Consider the following 14,378-nt stretch of genomic DNA (forward strand, 5'->3'; position numbering starts at 1 on the left):
CCAGCAGTGTATGAGTGTTCCAGTTTCTCCACATCCTTCTCAGCACTTGTTATTATCTTTCTTTTTTATTTTAGCCATTCTACTAGGTGTGAAGTGGCATCTCATTGTAATTTTGATTTGCATTTTCTTTATAGCTAATGATGTTGAACATCTTTTCATGCGTTTATTAGAGGTGAGTCAAATTTATGTCAGAATCAGAGTAAGAGTCTTGAACAGAGACATATAGAATTGGCATTTAAAAGTCTAGACCCAAGGCAAGGACTGAGAGCAAACCCACTTATCTGAAAAATAGACACGATAGAAGTAGTGGGTTATATCACTGTCCAAGGGTGTAGCCAAGAACTAGAAAATTTTAAATTAATGACTGAATTAATGGAGCAGGATTCCAAATTGTTAGATGTCAGGGATCAGAAGCCAAGGAGTTTCCTGAGTTGGGGATGACTGAATCTTGTGTTATTTAGGAGGTTGTACTTGGTCCACTCTCCCCACTTGGGGGGCAAGAAGTCCTGCAGATGTGAGGCAGGACAAGTCTCCATCCGTGGTGCCAGGCCCTGACAAAGCAAGAAGAGGAAACCCAAGAAAGGTGCATACTGAGGAGGGAAGGTAGTTTTCACTGTGTTCAGGTACACCTGTATTCAAATTTGCTTTTGTAGAAACTATAATGAGAAACATCACCACCACAAAGCCAAGCTTCGCAGAGTCAAGGATCGTTTAGTTCATGAAGTAGAACTCCGAGATGAGAGAATCAAACAACTTGAAAATGAGATTGGAGCCCTGCGGCAACAAATGGAAAAGGTGAGGGGAAAAGGTGGAGAGCTCACTGGTAATGCTGGTGTTGGTCATCTGGAGGAAGCCCACTCATCTTAATGTATTTGTGGCCTCTTCATAGCCCAGGTTTCCATTTCTTTTCTTTGCACCCTTTTTCAATTTGAGTAATTGTTTAAGCCCTGCCACAAAGTGTGTAAGACTCATAGTGATGCTAGATCAAATTAGACACTGAAAATATTCTGCACTGCTGCTTAGGACTAATGTCTTGCCTTCAGATGAAAATATCTTCTTAATCACCCTGCAGCAGAGACTTCCAGACCACCCTCCGTAACTCATTCCTACTTTATGCAGCCTTCATTTTGCCTCACATTTCTGTCAGTTTTAAATGGCAGTGAAAACAGGTGACCCCTATTCTTTTATCAGTCCTTGACTAGAGACTTCAGGCTGTTTTCCAAATATCCCTGGTTTCTTTGTTTGTCTTGTCGCCCCTGCGTGACTTTCTAGTGTGTGGGTAGGAAGGAAATGGGACAGATGAATGGGATCAAATGACAAATGGCCTTGAGAGCATTAAACTACATCGATTCAAAATGGAGAGCAACTGGTTTGGCCAGGAATGTTTCCCTTCTGGAGATCCCCAGCCCATTTCAGAATTTTGAAAACATTGTCCTCAGTCTTAAATTACTCATTTCTTTGCCCAGCAAATTTTCATCACACCACCACTATGTGCCAAGGATACCAAAACAGTTGATGTAAATTCAGTTATTCCATGGGCTATTATAGGACTCCAGGGTAAGAATCCTTAGATTACACACAGAAAACATTTGAGGATTATAACAGATGGGTCACCATTGTTGTGTTTTTAGTTTTAAAAAATCCTCTTGTTACTCTAAACTGTAGTAAAAAAGGAAAATATGTTAGATTTTGCAGTACCCTCCTATTTTGGCACTAATTCATCCAACTTTTAAAGACTCAGATCCACAACTAGGAAGACAATATAGAAAGTATAACAGAAGAAAGTAGCAACCCTGGTTCATGGGCCCCCCAGAAATATCATCAACCTATTCTGTATTACCCATTCTTACTTGTGATGCCTGCCTTCCACTTCCAGGCTTACATGGCAAAACCAGCCTCCTGCTTTCAGCAGGCATGTTTCCTGACTGTACTGTGTTCCAGTGTACCCACAAAATCCATGTCTACCCAGAACTTCAGAATGTGACCTAATTTGGATGTAAGGTGTTTTCGGCATAAACAGTTAAGATTAGGTCATACTGGATTAGTGTGAACCCTAAATCCGATATGACTAGTATTATTATAAGAAGAGGAAAAGACACACACAAAGACAGACACAGGGGAAGAAGGCTATGTGATGATAGAGGCAGAGATCGGAGTGATGAAGCCACAAGCCAAGAAACACCAAGGATTGCTAGGAACTACCAGCTAGGAGAGAGACATGGAACAGATTCTCCCTCTGCGCCCCCAGAACTAACCCTGTCCACACCTTACTGGCCTCCAGAACTGTGAGAAAATAAATTCTTGTTGTTTTAAGCTGTGCAGTTTGTAGTAATTTGTTACAGCTGCCCTAGGAAACTAACACATCTGCCCAAAAAACCACAGGCCTCCATGAAATTAACTGGAGACTGCAAGTAAGCAGAGGCGAGGAAAGAGTGGTTGGTGTTGGCCTTGGACAGACTTGGATGCAAAGTCTAGCCCTGCCACTTGATAGTTCTGTGACCTTGCCTGAGTCCCTGTGCATCATTTTCTTCCTCTGTAAAATGGGGAAATAATCCCTACCTCACAAGGTTTTTCTGAGGATTAAAATGCCTAACATGGGACCTGGCACATATAAATTTTCATAAATGTTATTTTCTCCTTAGTGTAAAATCTCTTAGAAGCATGTTAATCAGTAGATGTACCACAGTGGTACAAACCTGGAGCTCCTGATTTTACTTATTTTAGGGCCCGTGAACCAGAGCCCTGAGCATACAAAAGCTGGGCTCACTTTCTAAGCACCTAATCTCCAGAAAATAATGCCACTTTGGGGGGCTTCATTCCTTCAGCCTTCTCTTTATACAGTGAGCCAGCTGAGTCCTCTGACTGTGTGACCACCCAAACCAGATTTCCCCAAATACTTTATCCTATTATTAGAGCAGATGTCCTGATTTTTTGGTTCCAAAAAATACAGTATTTCCAACAGACAGGGTGTCAGTAGCCTGCCCCACTCAATTTCCTTTCTAATCCGGTTATAACTGCAGAGAGCATTATTTGGGGGGTAGCTGCTTATATTCTCAATCTTTATCATAAATATATTTAAATAATAGCAGGCAAGACTCTTGTTAGACATTGAAGGGTCCCGGATGAAGGACTTTAAGATCTGGAAGAGTTTGTTTCAAAACATACTGTAATCTCCTTCCTTACAATTCCTTAATAATAGATGGACAGCCTTTCTTTCTTTCTTTCATTTTGAATTATAATTGACATAATATTTTATTAGTTTCAGGTATATAACATAATGATTTGATATTTATATATATTGCTAAATGTTCACCACAATAAGTCTAGTTAACGTCCATCACCACACATAGTTACAAATTTTTCTCTTGTGATGAGAACTTTTAAGATCTACTGTCTTCGCAACTTTCTCGTATGCAATACAGTATTACTAACTATAGTCATCAAGCTGTACATTATATCTTTGTGACTTATTAATAACCGGAAGTTTGTACCTTTTGACTGCTTTCAGCCATTTCACCCACCCCTCTCCACCTCTGGCAACCACCAATCTGTTCTCTGTATCTATGAGTCTGGTTTTCTTTGTTGCTTGGGGTTTTTTAGATACCACATATATGGACAGTCTTTTCTGAATGATCTATATTAGTACCTTGTTAAAAGAAAGAAAGTTGCCCCTCTTAACCCTGTGATTCACCCATCTACCAGAGGTGGTTTTTCTCCTCCCATCCCCACTTGCTCCCACACCTGGCAGGTGGAAACAAACACAAATAGGTGAAGGCACTTGCCTGTTACCACTGACAGGTTCTTGGTGAAGTGAGAAGGGCAGTTCTACACTTGTGAGCTTCTAAACTCCTCAACAACAGTGATATTTACTAATATCTGCTGACTCAATATAAGAATGTTCGTGTTTTTTTCACAAAATATAATCCTTTATCATTTTAGCTATAACTTCGCTAGCTACTGCTTTCAGGGAAAACGTTGGTAGATAATGAAACATGGTGTCAAGCTAGAAATCATTTCAGCATCATCACTGCAAGAATATTCTCGGTACCTGGTTTACATGCTGAACTTGCCAAGCCAACTGAGACCCTGACATTGGTTGTCAGGTGAGGTGGCTAGATTCCCATCTGCCTCCCTTTGCCTTAAAAAGACTATAACTGCAAAGCAGATGGAAATGTGTTACATGGAAATCTTTCTCAATATGGAGATTCAGAGAGTTCAGTTGTATTTGTTAGTGACTCGATACCTATGGAATTAGAATACAGATGAGAGCATTGGGACCTTACTGGGAGTTGAGCGTTCAGATATTTTTAAATGTTAACCCAAAAGAATGAGTAAATGTCCAAACAAAATACATGACATAAAATAACCAAGATAAATAGAAGAACCATCTAGCTGCCAATTCAGCAAACAGATAAAGACAGACTAGAAGACAGGAGAAAAGAAGTTCACAAGGCAATTTGCTGTCAGAGTTTAGAAACAGGCTGATGCTCTTAAATGTGTGATTCTTTTTCCTGCTGGGGTAATTAGGGGGCTTTATTATCCCTAGGAGAAGGCATTCCAGGACCAGATCACCACCCAAAATGATATCCTGCTCCTAGAAAAGAGGAAACTTCTGGAGCAGCTCACAGAGCAAGAGGAATTGATCCACGGCAATAAATGGATAATATCTTCCATCCAGAGCAGGTAGGTGCCTGCCTGAGTCACCTGTGAGCTCCACAAAGAGGAGGTTTCTCCCTCCACAAAGAGATCTTTCCAGAGGTAGTCCTTTGAGTTTGCAGCCTACCTGATAACTGTTTCTCTGCCATTCTGCTGTTTTTAGCAGTTCATACAAGTGGCAGAGTTGTGAAATTAAAGAGAAAAATATCATGGAGAAGGTGGGCTGGGCATTCAGATAGGCTCTTTCATGGCAACATTGCCTCCTGAGGACCCAGCTATGCTCATTCGGGCCCATCCCTTTCTGTGTGTTGACACTCATGTTTATCATTTGGCATCTATGGAATCAAGGTGTAGACCAATAGAGAAGCAGGCTGGCATCCCAGCTCAATGACTTTCTGGTTTTATCTTCTTACACAAGTTACTTTCCCCACTCTGAGCCTCAGTTTCCTCATCTGAAAAATAGGCTTCATAACAGTATCTCTTTTATGGGGTTGTTGTGAGGATTAAAGGAGCTAATACATGAGAAGTTTTAAGTGCTCACTGTGTGGATAGGTTGCAATACCTAACGTACATGGTAAGTACTTGGTAAGTGGTTGCTGCTGCTACTACTATTTTTACTTCTACTTCTACTACTACTGAAACAAAAGCAGGGGATGACTGAGATCAGAACCAGATGTAGGCTGTGTATGAACAGTGTTCATTCACAATGTATGGCTGTGTATGAACCAGATGCAACCAGATGAACAGTGTTTGAAGGGATGCAGAGCCCCTCCCCTAAATGGGATCGTATCCTTCCTTAAGTTTCTCAAGGGCTGGAATTGTGCCTTTCATATTCTTGCATATAGTGGGTCTCTGTTCTCAGTATGTATTTAATGATGGTGTACAAGCCAGAGACTTGGTCTTGGAATACGGTGGGAATTATTCTGGCAAAGTTGGTGCTAAAATCTGGCAGTGGGCTAAGACTCAGAGCTAGTGGGAAATGGGAGAGAGTTTTTAGGAAGGATACAGAAATGTTTAGTTATGCCTCTGATTTATGCCATCCTTAGAGTACTTTTCCTGGATAAAGAAAATAAGCAGCTACAAGAAAACAGTCTCCGGCTCGCCCAGCAGGTTGGTCTCTTAGAGCGAATCATAAGGAGCATCCAGATCCGCAGAGGGGAGGTAAGGTTGCTGTTCTCACTTTCCTTCATCTTCTGCACGTAGCTGTAGCCTGCACTTGGCCTCATGGTGGACTGCAGCAAAGAGGCTCGCTGGCTGCACACCAGGGCAGCAGGCCTTGAGACTGCTCTTGACCAACTTTGCTCTTCATTGGGTCAGCTTTTGTTCAACGTGCTCCTCCTGTGTGATCCCAAAGTGATTTGTGTGTGCCTCCTAGCTTCTTCCTTAACACACTGTATTGTCATCACCTTTTCACTTCTCTATCTCATCATCTCAGCAGCGACATCCTGGAGGGCAAGGGTTGCATCTCATATGCCATTGTATCTATGGACAGGTACTCCATAAATATTTGAGAATGAACGGATGTTAAATGTCCTCACAGATGCCTCGCCTCCTTCTCAGCTATCCTGTTTAGCATGTATTATTCTTGCCCCATCTGAGAGATGAGCCCATCTGAGGCTCAGAAAGGTAAAGTGAAGCTAGTCTGGTCTGGCAAGGAGTCAAGCCTAAGGAGAATATCTGAGTCAGAGAAAAGCAATTATGTTACAAAAAACCATGCTGGCAAGTAGCCAAGTCCAGAGAGCTGCAGCAAATAAGTCTCTGTTGAGATGAGGTCCAGAGTCTGGCTGGTGAGCAGTCAGCCAGAGGGACTTCAGTAAGCAGAGTTGCATTCTGACTCCAGGATGGAGGCTGCTTGCTTTCTTCCCTGGCTTGTATCACCTGCTAGGCATTTCTTCCTGGGATATTTCACAGTAGATGCTGCTCATTGGGTACTATTACTATGAGCGTTAAGACCTGCATCATGTTTGGTCTCAGAAAGGTGATAGTTTCCAAGTTTTTGAGTTGCTTTGCAGATTTTATCTAAAGTAGAACTGCCTCAAAAACAGAAATATAGATAAATGGAACAGGATAGAAAGCCCAGAGATAAACCCACACACACGTGGTCACCTTATTTTTGATAAAGGAGGCAAGAATATACAATGGAGAAAAGACAACCTCTTCAATAAGTGGTGCTGGGAAAACTGGACAGCTACATGTAAAAGAATGAAATTAGAACACTCCCTAACACCATACACAAAAATAAACTCAACATGGATTAAAGACCTAAATGTAAGGCCAGACACTATAAAACTCTTAGAGGAAAACATAGGCAGAACACTCTATGACATAAATCACAGCAAGATCCTTTTTGACCCACCTCCTAGAGAAATGGAAGTAAAAACAAAAATAAACAAATGGGACCTAATGAAACTTAAAAGCTTTTGCACAGCAAAGGAAACCATAAAGAAGACGAAAAGACAACCCTCAGAATGGGAGAAAATATTTGCAAATGAAGCAACTGACAAAGGATTAATCTCCAAAATTTACAAGCAGCTCATGCAGCTCAACATCAAAAAAACAAACAACCCAATCCAAAAGTGGGCAGAAGACCTAAGTAGACATTTCTCCAAAGAAGATACATAGATTGCCAACAAACACATGAAAGAATGCTCAACATCATTAATCATTAGAGAAATGAAAATCAAAACTACAATGAGGTATCACATCACACCGGTCAGAATGGCCATCATCAAAAAATCTACAAACAATAAATGCTGGAGAGGGTGTGGAGAAAAGGGAACCCTCTTGCACTGTTGGTAGGAATATAAATTGATACAGCCACTATGGAGAACAGTATGGAGGTTCCTTAAAAAACTAAAAATAGAACTACCATATGACCCAGCAATCCCACTACTGGGCATATACCCTGAAAAAACCATAATTCAAAGAGAGTCATGTACCCCAATGTTCATTGCAGCTCTATTTACAATAGCCAGGACATGGAAGCAACCTAAGTGTCTATCAACAGATGAATGGATAAAGAAGATGTGGCACATATATACAATGGAATATTACTCAGCCATAAAAGGAAACGAAATTGAGTTATAGTGAGGTGGATGGACCTAGAGTCTGTCATACAGAGTGAAGTAAGTCAGAAAGAGAAAAACAAATACCATATGCTAACACATATATATGGAATCTAAAAAAAAAAAACGTTCTGAAGAACCTAGGGTCAGGACAGGAATAAAGATGCAGATGTAGAGAATGGACTTGAGGACATGGGGAGGGGGAAGGGTAAGCAGGACAAAGTGAGAGAGTGGCATGGACATATATACACTACCAAGTGTAAAATAGATAGATAGTGGGAAGCAGCCGCATAGCACAGGGAGATCAGCTCGGTGCTTTGTCACCACCTAGAGGAGTGGGATAGGGAGAGTGGGAGGGAGATGCAAGAGAGAGGAGATATGGGGATATATATATATGTATAGCTGATTCACTTTGTTATACAACAGAAACTAACACACCATTGTAAAGCAATTATACTCCAGTAAAAATGTTAAAAAAATTAAAAAGTAGAACTGCCAGATGATGTGACCTAATTTCCAACAGGTTGTCTTTGCTTGAGCTACAACTGTTCTTAATTGTCTAGTCATTCACTCTTTTACTTAATCATTCATTCAGCAAACATTTATTTATTAAAGGGAACTTTATTATTTTTATTCATTTATTTTTGGCTGTGTTGGGTCTTCATTGCTGCACGTGGGCTTTCTCTAGTTGCGGCGAGCGGGGGCTACTCTTCATTGTGGTGCGCGGGCTTCTCATTGCGGTGGCTTCTCTTGTTGCGGAGCACGGGCTCTAGGCGTGCAGGCTTCAGTAGTTGTGGCACATGGGCTCAGTAGTTGTAGTTTGCGGGCTCTAGAACACAGGCTCAGTAGTTGTGGCGCGTGGGCTTTGTTGTTCTGCGGCATGTGGGATCTTCCCAGACTGTGGCTCGAACCCGTGTCCCCTGCATTGGCAGGCGGATTCTTAACCACTGTGCCACCGGGGAAGCCCTCAACAAACATTTATTAATTCCAAGAACTGTGATAGGTCCTAGGAATATGGAAAATAGTTCCTGTTTTCAGAGACCTTCAGTCTAGTAGAAAAGGACAGACACATACATGAATAAATACTATAGTATTGTCGGTGCTGACTTACAGGCCTTAAAGGAGTATTTTTTAGGACCAATAGTTTTGAGATCCACAATATTGTCATCAAATCAAGATAAGAAATGTCACATGGGTCAGAACTAGAGTATATCAAGTTCAATATCCCACGTGTGACAAAGGTACCAAGTTGTAACATCTTGACACCTATTGGAATAAACTCCAAAACTGTTTATAAACTTAGAATCTTAAGGGTCCTCCAATCCAATCCTCTCATTTTACACAGGAGGGAGATAAAACCCAGAGAAGCTGAATGATATGGCAAAGACCACGTATCTACTGCTTACATTTCCAAGACCTGTTGATTCTCAGTGATTACCACACATGCAAGTAGATCAGTATATAGATCCCTGAGAACAGACATAGCCTAGGTCACTTCTTTTCTTGGGGCTACAGTGGTGACAGCTTGACATTCGTTGGGTGCTTACGATGTGCCTGGGACTGTTCTAAGCATTTTATGTATATTATCTCCTGTAATCCACAAAATAATCTTATGTGAAAAGCCTGTCATTCCCATTTTCACAGTTGAAGAATCTGAGACCTGGAGAGGTGAAGTGACATCATTGCCCAAGGTCACATAGCTGATAAATAGAAAAACAAGGACTGAAAACAGCACCCTCTGGTCCCTGCCCTTAGCCACTATCTCATAATACTCCAGGTCAACTGTTTCCCTTGCAGGGGCATTGGAGTAACCAGGGACATAGCCTTTGTAATAGACCATGTTGCTGCCTGTATTGTAATTCCATCTTTCTTCTCAGTTGGCTTATAAACTACAAGAGAGCAGGAACTCTGCCCATCTTGTTACCCATTGCATCCCAAATACTTAGCACCTGGGTCACTGCAACAACTTCTTAACTCATCTCCTTTCAATCTTTCCTCCTCTTCTAATCTGCCCTGCCCACGCCACTAGACCCATCATCGTGAAACACTGCTTGATTTCATAGTACTTCACATCAAAGAGTTTCAGAGACCACCTTTGTCTATAAGACAAAGTTTATTCATTCAACACATATTTATGGACCATATACAGTGTGCCAGGCCTCATGCTGTTCCCCATATGGTTTAAATATTATGGTGAACAAGAGGTACTGTCTGCCTTCCCAGAACTCGGGCCCAGTGAGAGTGACAATCATGTAACTGGCGACTGCCATGCGCTAAGTTCTACAAGAGCAGTAGACCCAGAATGCTGAGGAAGCAGGGGGAGTGGTGTCTCAACCTGTCTGGAGTGGCTAGGAAGGCGTCCGGAGTTATTGATGTCTAAACCAGAACTGAAGCCACATAAGAACTTTCCATATTCCAAATACCTTTCTGACAAACCTGATCAAAAGAAACTAGCCTATTCACCGTTTCCCCAAAAGCTCTGCCATTTCCTCCTCTGAATCATGTATTTCCCTTGCTTGAAAAGACACATCTCCTCTCCCCCGTCCCATCTTCCCAGGCTTTGTCTTTTGAAATCCTATGGTTCTTATAGTCTATAGCCAGAGGGGTCTTTAGAAAATACATGTAGTCTGAGCCCATGACTCAACACTGTGTGAGGATTTCCCACAGTCTTCAGAATAAAACCCGCATTTTCTGACATGGTCTTTATATGCTCTGTGAGTAGGCCTCTGGTCTGTTTTGATCTACATTTTTCTGAGAAAGAATATTTGGTTCTTAAAGTAATGGAGCTCAAAACAGTTACTTTTTTTTATGATTTAAAGGGACAGAAAATGTTTACCAGAGTATTAAGAACTCATCAAATAGAATGGAATGATTATATCAGCTAATATGAGGTAATTCATGTAGAAAAGTGGATATAAAAGGCAGGCTTGGGCCTCCCTGGTGGCGCAGTGGTTGAGAGTCCGCCTGCCGATGCAGGGGATACGGGTTCGTGCCCCGGTCTGGGAGGATCCCATATGCCGCGGAGCGGCTGGGCCCGTGAGCCATGGCCGCTGAGCCTGTGCGTCCGGAGCCTGTGCTCCGCAACGGGAGAGGCCACAACAGTGAGAGGCCCGCGTACAGAAAAAAAAATAAATAAATAAAAAAAATAAAATAAAAGGCAGGCTTGTGAAAAGCACTAACATAAAAAGTATGGCATTTAGTTATTATTTTTTAAATAATTTTATTTATTGAGGTAACATTGGTTTATAACATATCAGTTTCATGTGTGTAACATTATACCTTGACTTCTGTATATACTACAGCATGCTCACCACCAAAAGTTTAGTTTCCATCCATCCATCCATCCATCCCCCTTTTGCCCATTTCACCCTCCCCCACCTTCCCTTCTGGTAACCACTACTCTGTTCTCTGTATCTATGTGTTTATTTTTGTTTGGTTTGGTTTGTTCTTTTTCATTATTATTATTATTCCACATGTGAGTTAAATCATATGGTATTTGTCTTTCTCTGTCTGACTTATTTCACTTAGCATAATACCTTCAAGGTCCACACATGTTGTCACAAATGGCAAAATATCATTTTTATATATGTGTAATCTACTTAATCCATTCATCCTTTGATGGGCATTTAGGTTGTTTCCATATCTTGGCTATTATAAATAATGCCATAGGGGTGCATATAGCTTTTCAAATTACTGTTTTTGTATTCTTCAGGTATAGGACTGGATCATGTGGTAGTTCCTAATTTTTTTTTTTTTTTTTCGCGGTATGCGGGCCTCTCACTGTTGTGGCCTCTCCCATTGCGGAGCACAGGCTCCGGACTCGCAGGCTCAGCGGCCATGGCTCACGGGCCCAGCCACTCCGTGGCATGTGGGATCTTCCCGGACCGGGACACGAACCCGCGTCCTCTGCATCGGCAGGCGGACTCTCAACCACTGCGCCACCAGGGAAGCCCAGTTCCTAATTTTTTTAGGAATTTCCATACTGTTCTCCATAGTGGCTGCACGGATTTACATTCCGACCAACAGTATACGAGGGTTTGCTTTTTTCCACATCTTTGCCAACACTTGTTATTTCTTGCCTTTATGATAACAGCCATTCCAATGGGTGTGAGGTAATATCTCATTGTGGTTTTGATTTGCATTTCCCTAATAACTGGTGTTGTTGAACATCTTTTCATGTGCCTATTGGCTATCTGTATGTCTTCTTTGGGAAAAAATGTTTATTTAGCTCCTCTGCCCATTTTTTAATTGGGTTGTTTAGTTTTTTGTTGTTGAAAGTATGACATGTATAGTTACCAAATATTCTATAGGTATTAAGGATTACAGTTTTTCCCCCAATTTTGTTGATATAATTGACATATAACCTTGTATAAGTTTAAGGTGTACAATATAATGATTTGATATGTATATGTATTGCAAAATGATCACCACAATAAGATTAGTTAACATCTATCATCTCATATAGTTACAATTTTTTTTCCTCATGACAAGAACTTTTAAAATCTACTCTCTTAGCTACTTTCAATATATACAATACAGTACTGTTAAGTATATCATCATGTTGTACATTACAGCCCCAGAACTTATTTCTCTTACAAGGGAAGTTCATACCTCTGACCACATTCACCTAATTCCCCCATCCCTGACAACCACAAATCTGGTCTCTATTTCAATAAGTTTGGTTTTTTTAAACTCCAAGTGTATATGAGTTCATACAGTATTTGTCTTTCTCTTTGTCTGACTTATTTCACTCAGCCTGAAGACCTCAAGTTCCATCCATGTTGTCACAAATGGCAGGATTTCCTTATTTTGTTTAAAAAATTTGTGTTTTGCTGAGTAGTATTCTATTGTATGCGTATTCTTTATCCATTCGTCTATCAGTGGACACTTAAGTTGCTTCCGTATCTTGGCTATTGTAAATAATGCTGCTATAAACATGGAGTGCAGATATCTCTTTGGGACAGTGTTTTCATTTCCTTCAGATATATACCCAGAAGTGGGATAGCTGGATCATATGGTAGCTCTCTTCTTAATTTTTTGAGGAACCTCCATACTGTTCTCCATAGTGGCTGCACCAATTTACATTCCCACCAACAATGCACAAGAGTTCCCTTTTTTCCACATCTTCTCCAGCATTTGTTATCTCTTGTCTTTTTGATGATAGCTAGTCTAACAGGTGTAAGGTGAGGGGATTACATTTTTAACCAAAAATATATATAAAGCATAAGTTCTAGGATCGTATCGCCAATGGTTTATCATTATAATTTTTTATTATTCATCCTTTCTTTTCTTTTAGGAAACAACAATTAATGACATCCCTGAATTTGAAGTATTGAATAAAATTGTGCCCTTACCAAACTCCAGGTGAGTAAAATCAAGACAGTCATCCACATGCCAGAGAGTTATGGCTGCCTAGCTAGTTCTAGTTGCTGGCTTGAGAAAGCATAGCAGGGACTTTCCTGGTGGTCCAGTGGTTAGGACTCTGCACTTTCACTGCCAAGGGGGAACTAAGATCCTACAAAAGTTGAAATTCTATTGATGCCTTAACTCTGTAGCCCCAAAGTGCTGCCGAGAGATCCTGTCTATACAAAGTCCTCACACATGGTCATTCTTAGTTTTTCAGGAACGGATTTGGTAGAGTCAGCTGGAAGTCTTCAAGAAACTGAAGAACATAGGTCAGAAGAAGCAACGGTAAACCCCAAGTCCCTCGAGTCTCTTTCGTGTTCACAGAATTCTGAAGCTGGATACATAAACGTGGCTTCTCTGAAAGAAATACATCGCATCCAAGAATAAGGCCAAGTCAGAACTATAAAATCACTGGTGTCTAAAACTAGACTGATCAAAGCTGCTAACTTAAAGCTTGGGCGTGAAGGTGGAGCATGATGTGGAGAAGAGTCATGACAGATCCTCACTGGACGTCAACCAGGAGTCTTCAAACTTGCTAATAAATTCATTAAACCTGTTCCAATAATGGAGTTCTCAAGTTTGTTTGGTATCCTCAAATGCCTTGTATTGATCAATGTCATGACTTAAGTTCAATGGTTTAATTAGGGGTTTTTTTAAGATTTTTTTTGATGTGGACCATTTTTTAAAAGTCTTTATTGAATTTTTTACAATATTGCTTCTGTTTTTTATGTTTTATTTTTTTGCCCCCAAAACACGTGGCATCTTACCTCCCCAACCAGGGATCGAACCCATGCCCCCTGCACTGGAAGGCAAAGTCTTAACCACTGGACCACCAGGAAGTCCCTAATTAGGTTTTTGTTCAGTAGAGCACATATACAGCTAATTCAGCATTCTTTCTATTCTTATTTTCATGGGTATTTTCTTATTTATTTTTTAATTTAAAAGTAAAAACAGTGTAATCACGTTAAAGCAAATATTTGAGAAAAAAAAAACCTATAAAGCCCACATTCTTAACACAACTATTTTCATTTATTCTTTTCTGGTTCTTATTCAAATGTATATATTTTAAATGGTTATCATATTGTATATTCATTTTCATAGCCTGATTTTAAATTTAATATTTCATAAAACATTTTCCCATGTTTAAACAGTCTTCATAATTATTCTTTCAAAAGCCACGTGATAGGGCTTCCCTGGTGGCACAGTGGTTAAGAATCCACCTGCCAGGGCTTTCTCGGTGGCACAGTGGTT

The 14,378-nt window shown here is 40.6% G+C and overlaps 1 protein-coding gene across 1 annotated transcript in view; it reads left to right on the plus strand.

The window, feature by feature from the left end:
• Nucleotides 1–13,666, plus strand: part of CCDC30 (coiled-coil domain containing 30) — a 129,640-nt gene extending 115,974 nt beyond the window's left edge. Inside the window, exons 16-20 of the mRNA XM_082614037.1 lie at nucleotides 654–795; nucleotides 4,547–4,683; nucleotides 5,703–5,817; nucleotides 13,018–13,085; nucleotides 13,337–13,666. Coding sequence (XP_082470163.1) covers nucleotides 654–795; nucleotides 4,547–4,683; nucleotides 5,703–5,817; nucleotides 13,018–13,085; nucleotides 13,337–13,514 — 640 coding nt within the window. The 3' untranslated portion in view covers nucleotides 13,515–13,666. The remainder of the gene's footprint in view (nucleotides 1–653; nucleotides 796–4,546; nucleotides 4,684–5,702; nucleotides 5,818–13,017; nucleotides 13,086–13,336) is intronic.
• Nucleotides 13,667–14,378: the final 712 nt, after the last annotated feature.

Source organism: Mesoplodon mirus (genome assembly GCF_964341445.2).
Source record: "Mesoplodon mirus genome assembly, chromosome: 3".
NCBI lineage: Eukaryota > Metazoa > Chordata > Mammalia > Artiodactyla > Ziphiidae > Mesoplodon > Mesoplodon mirus.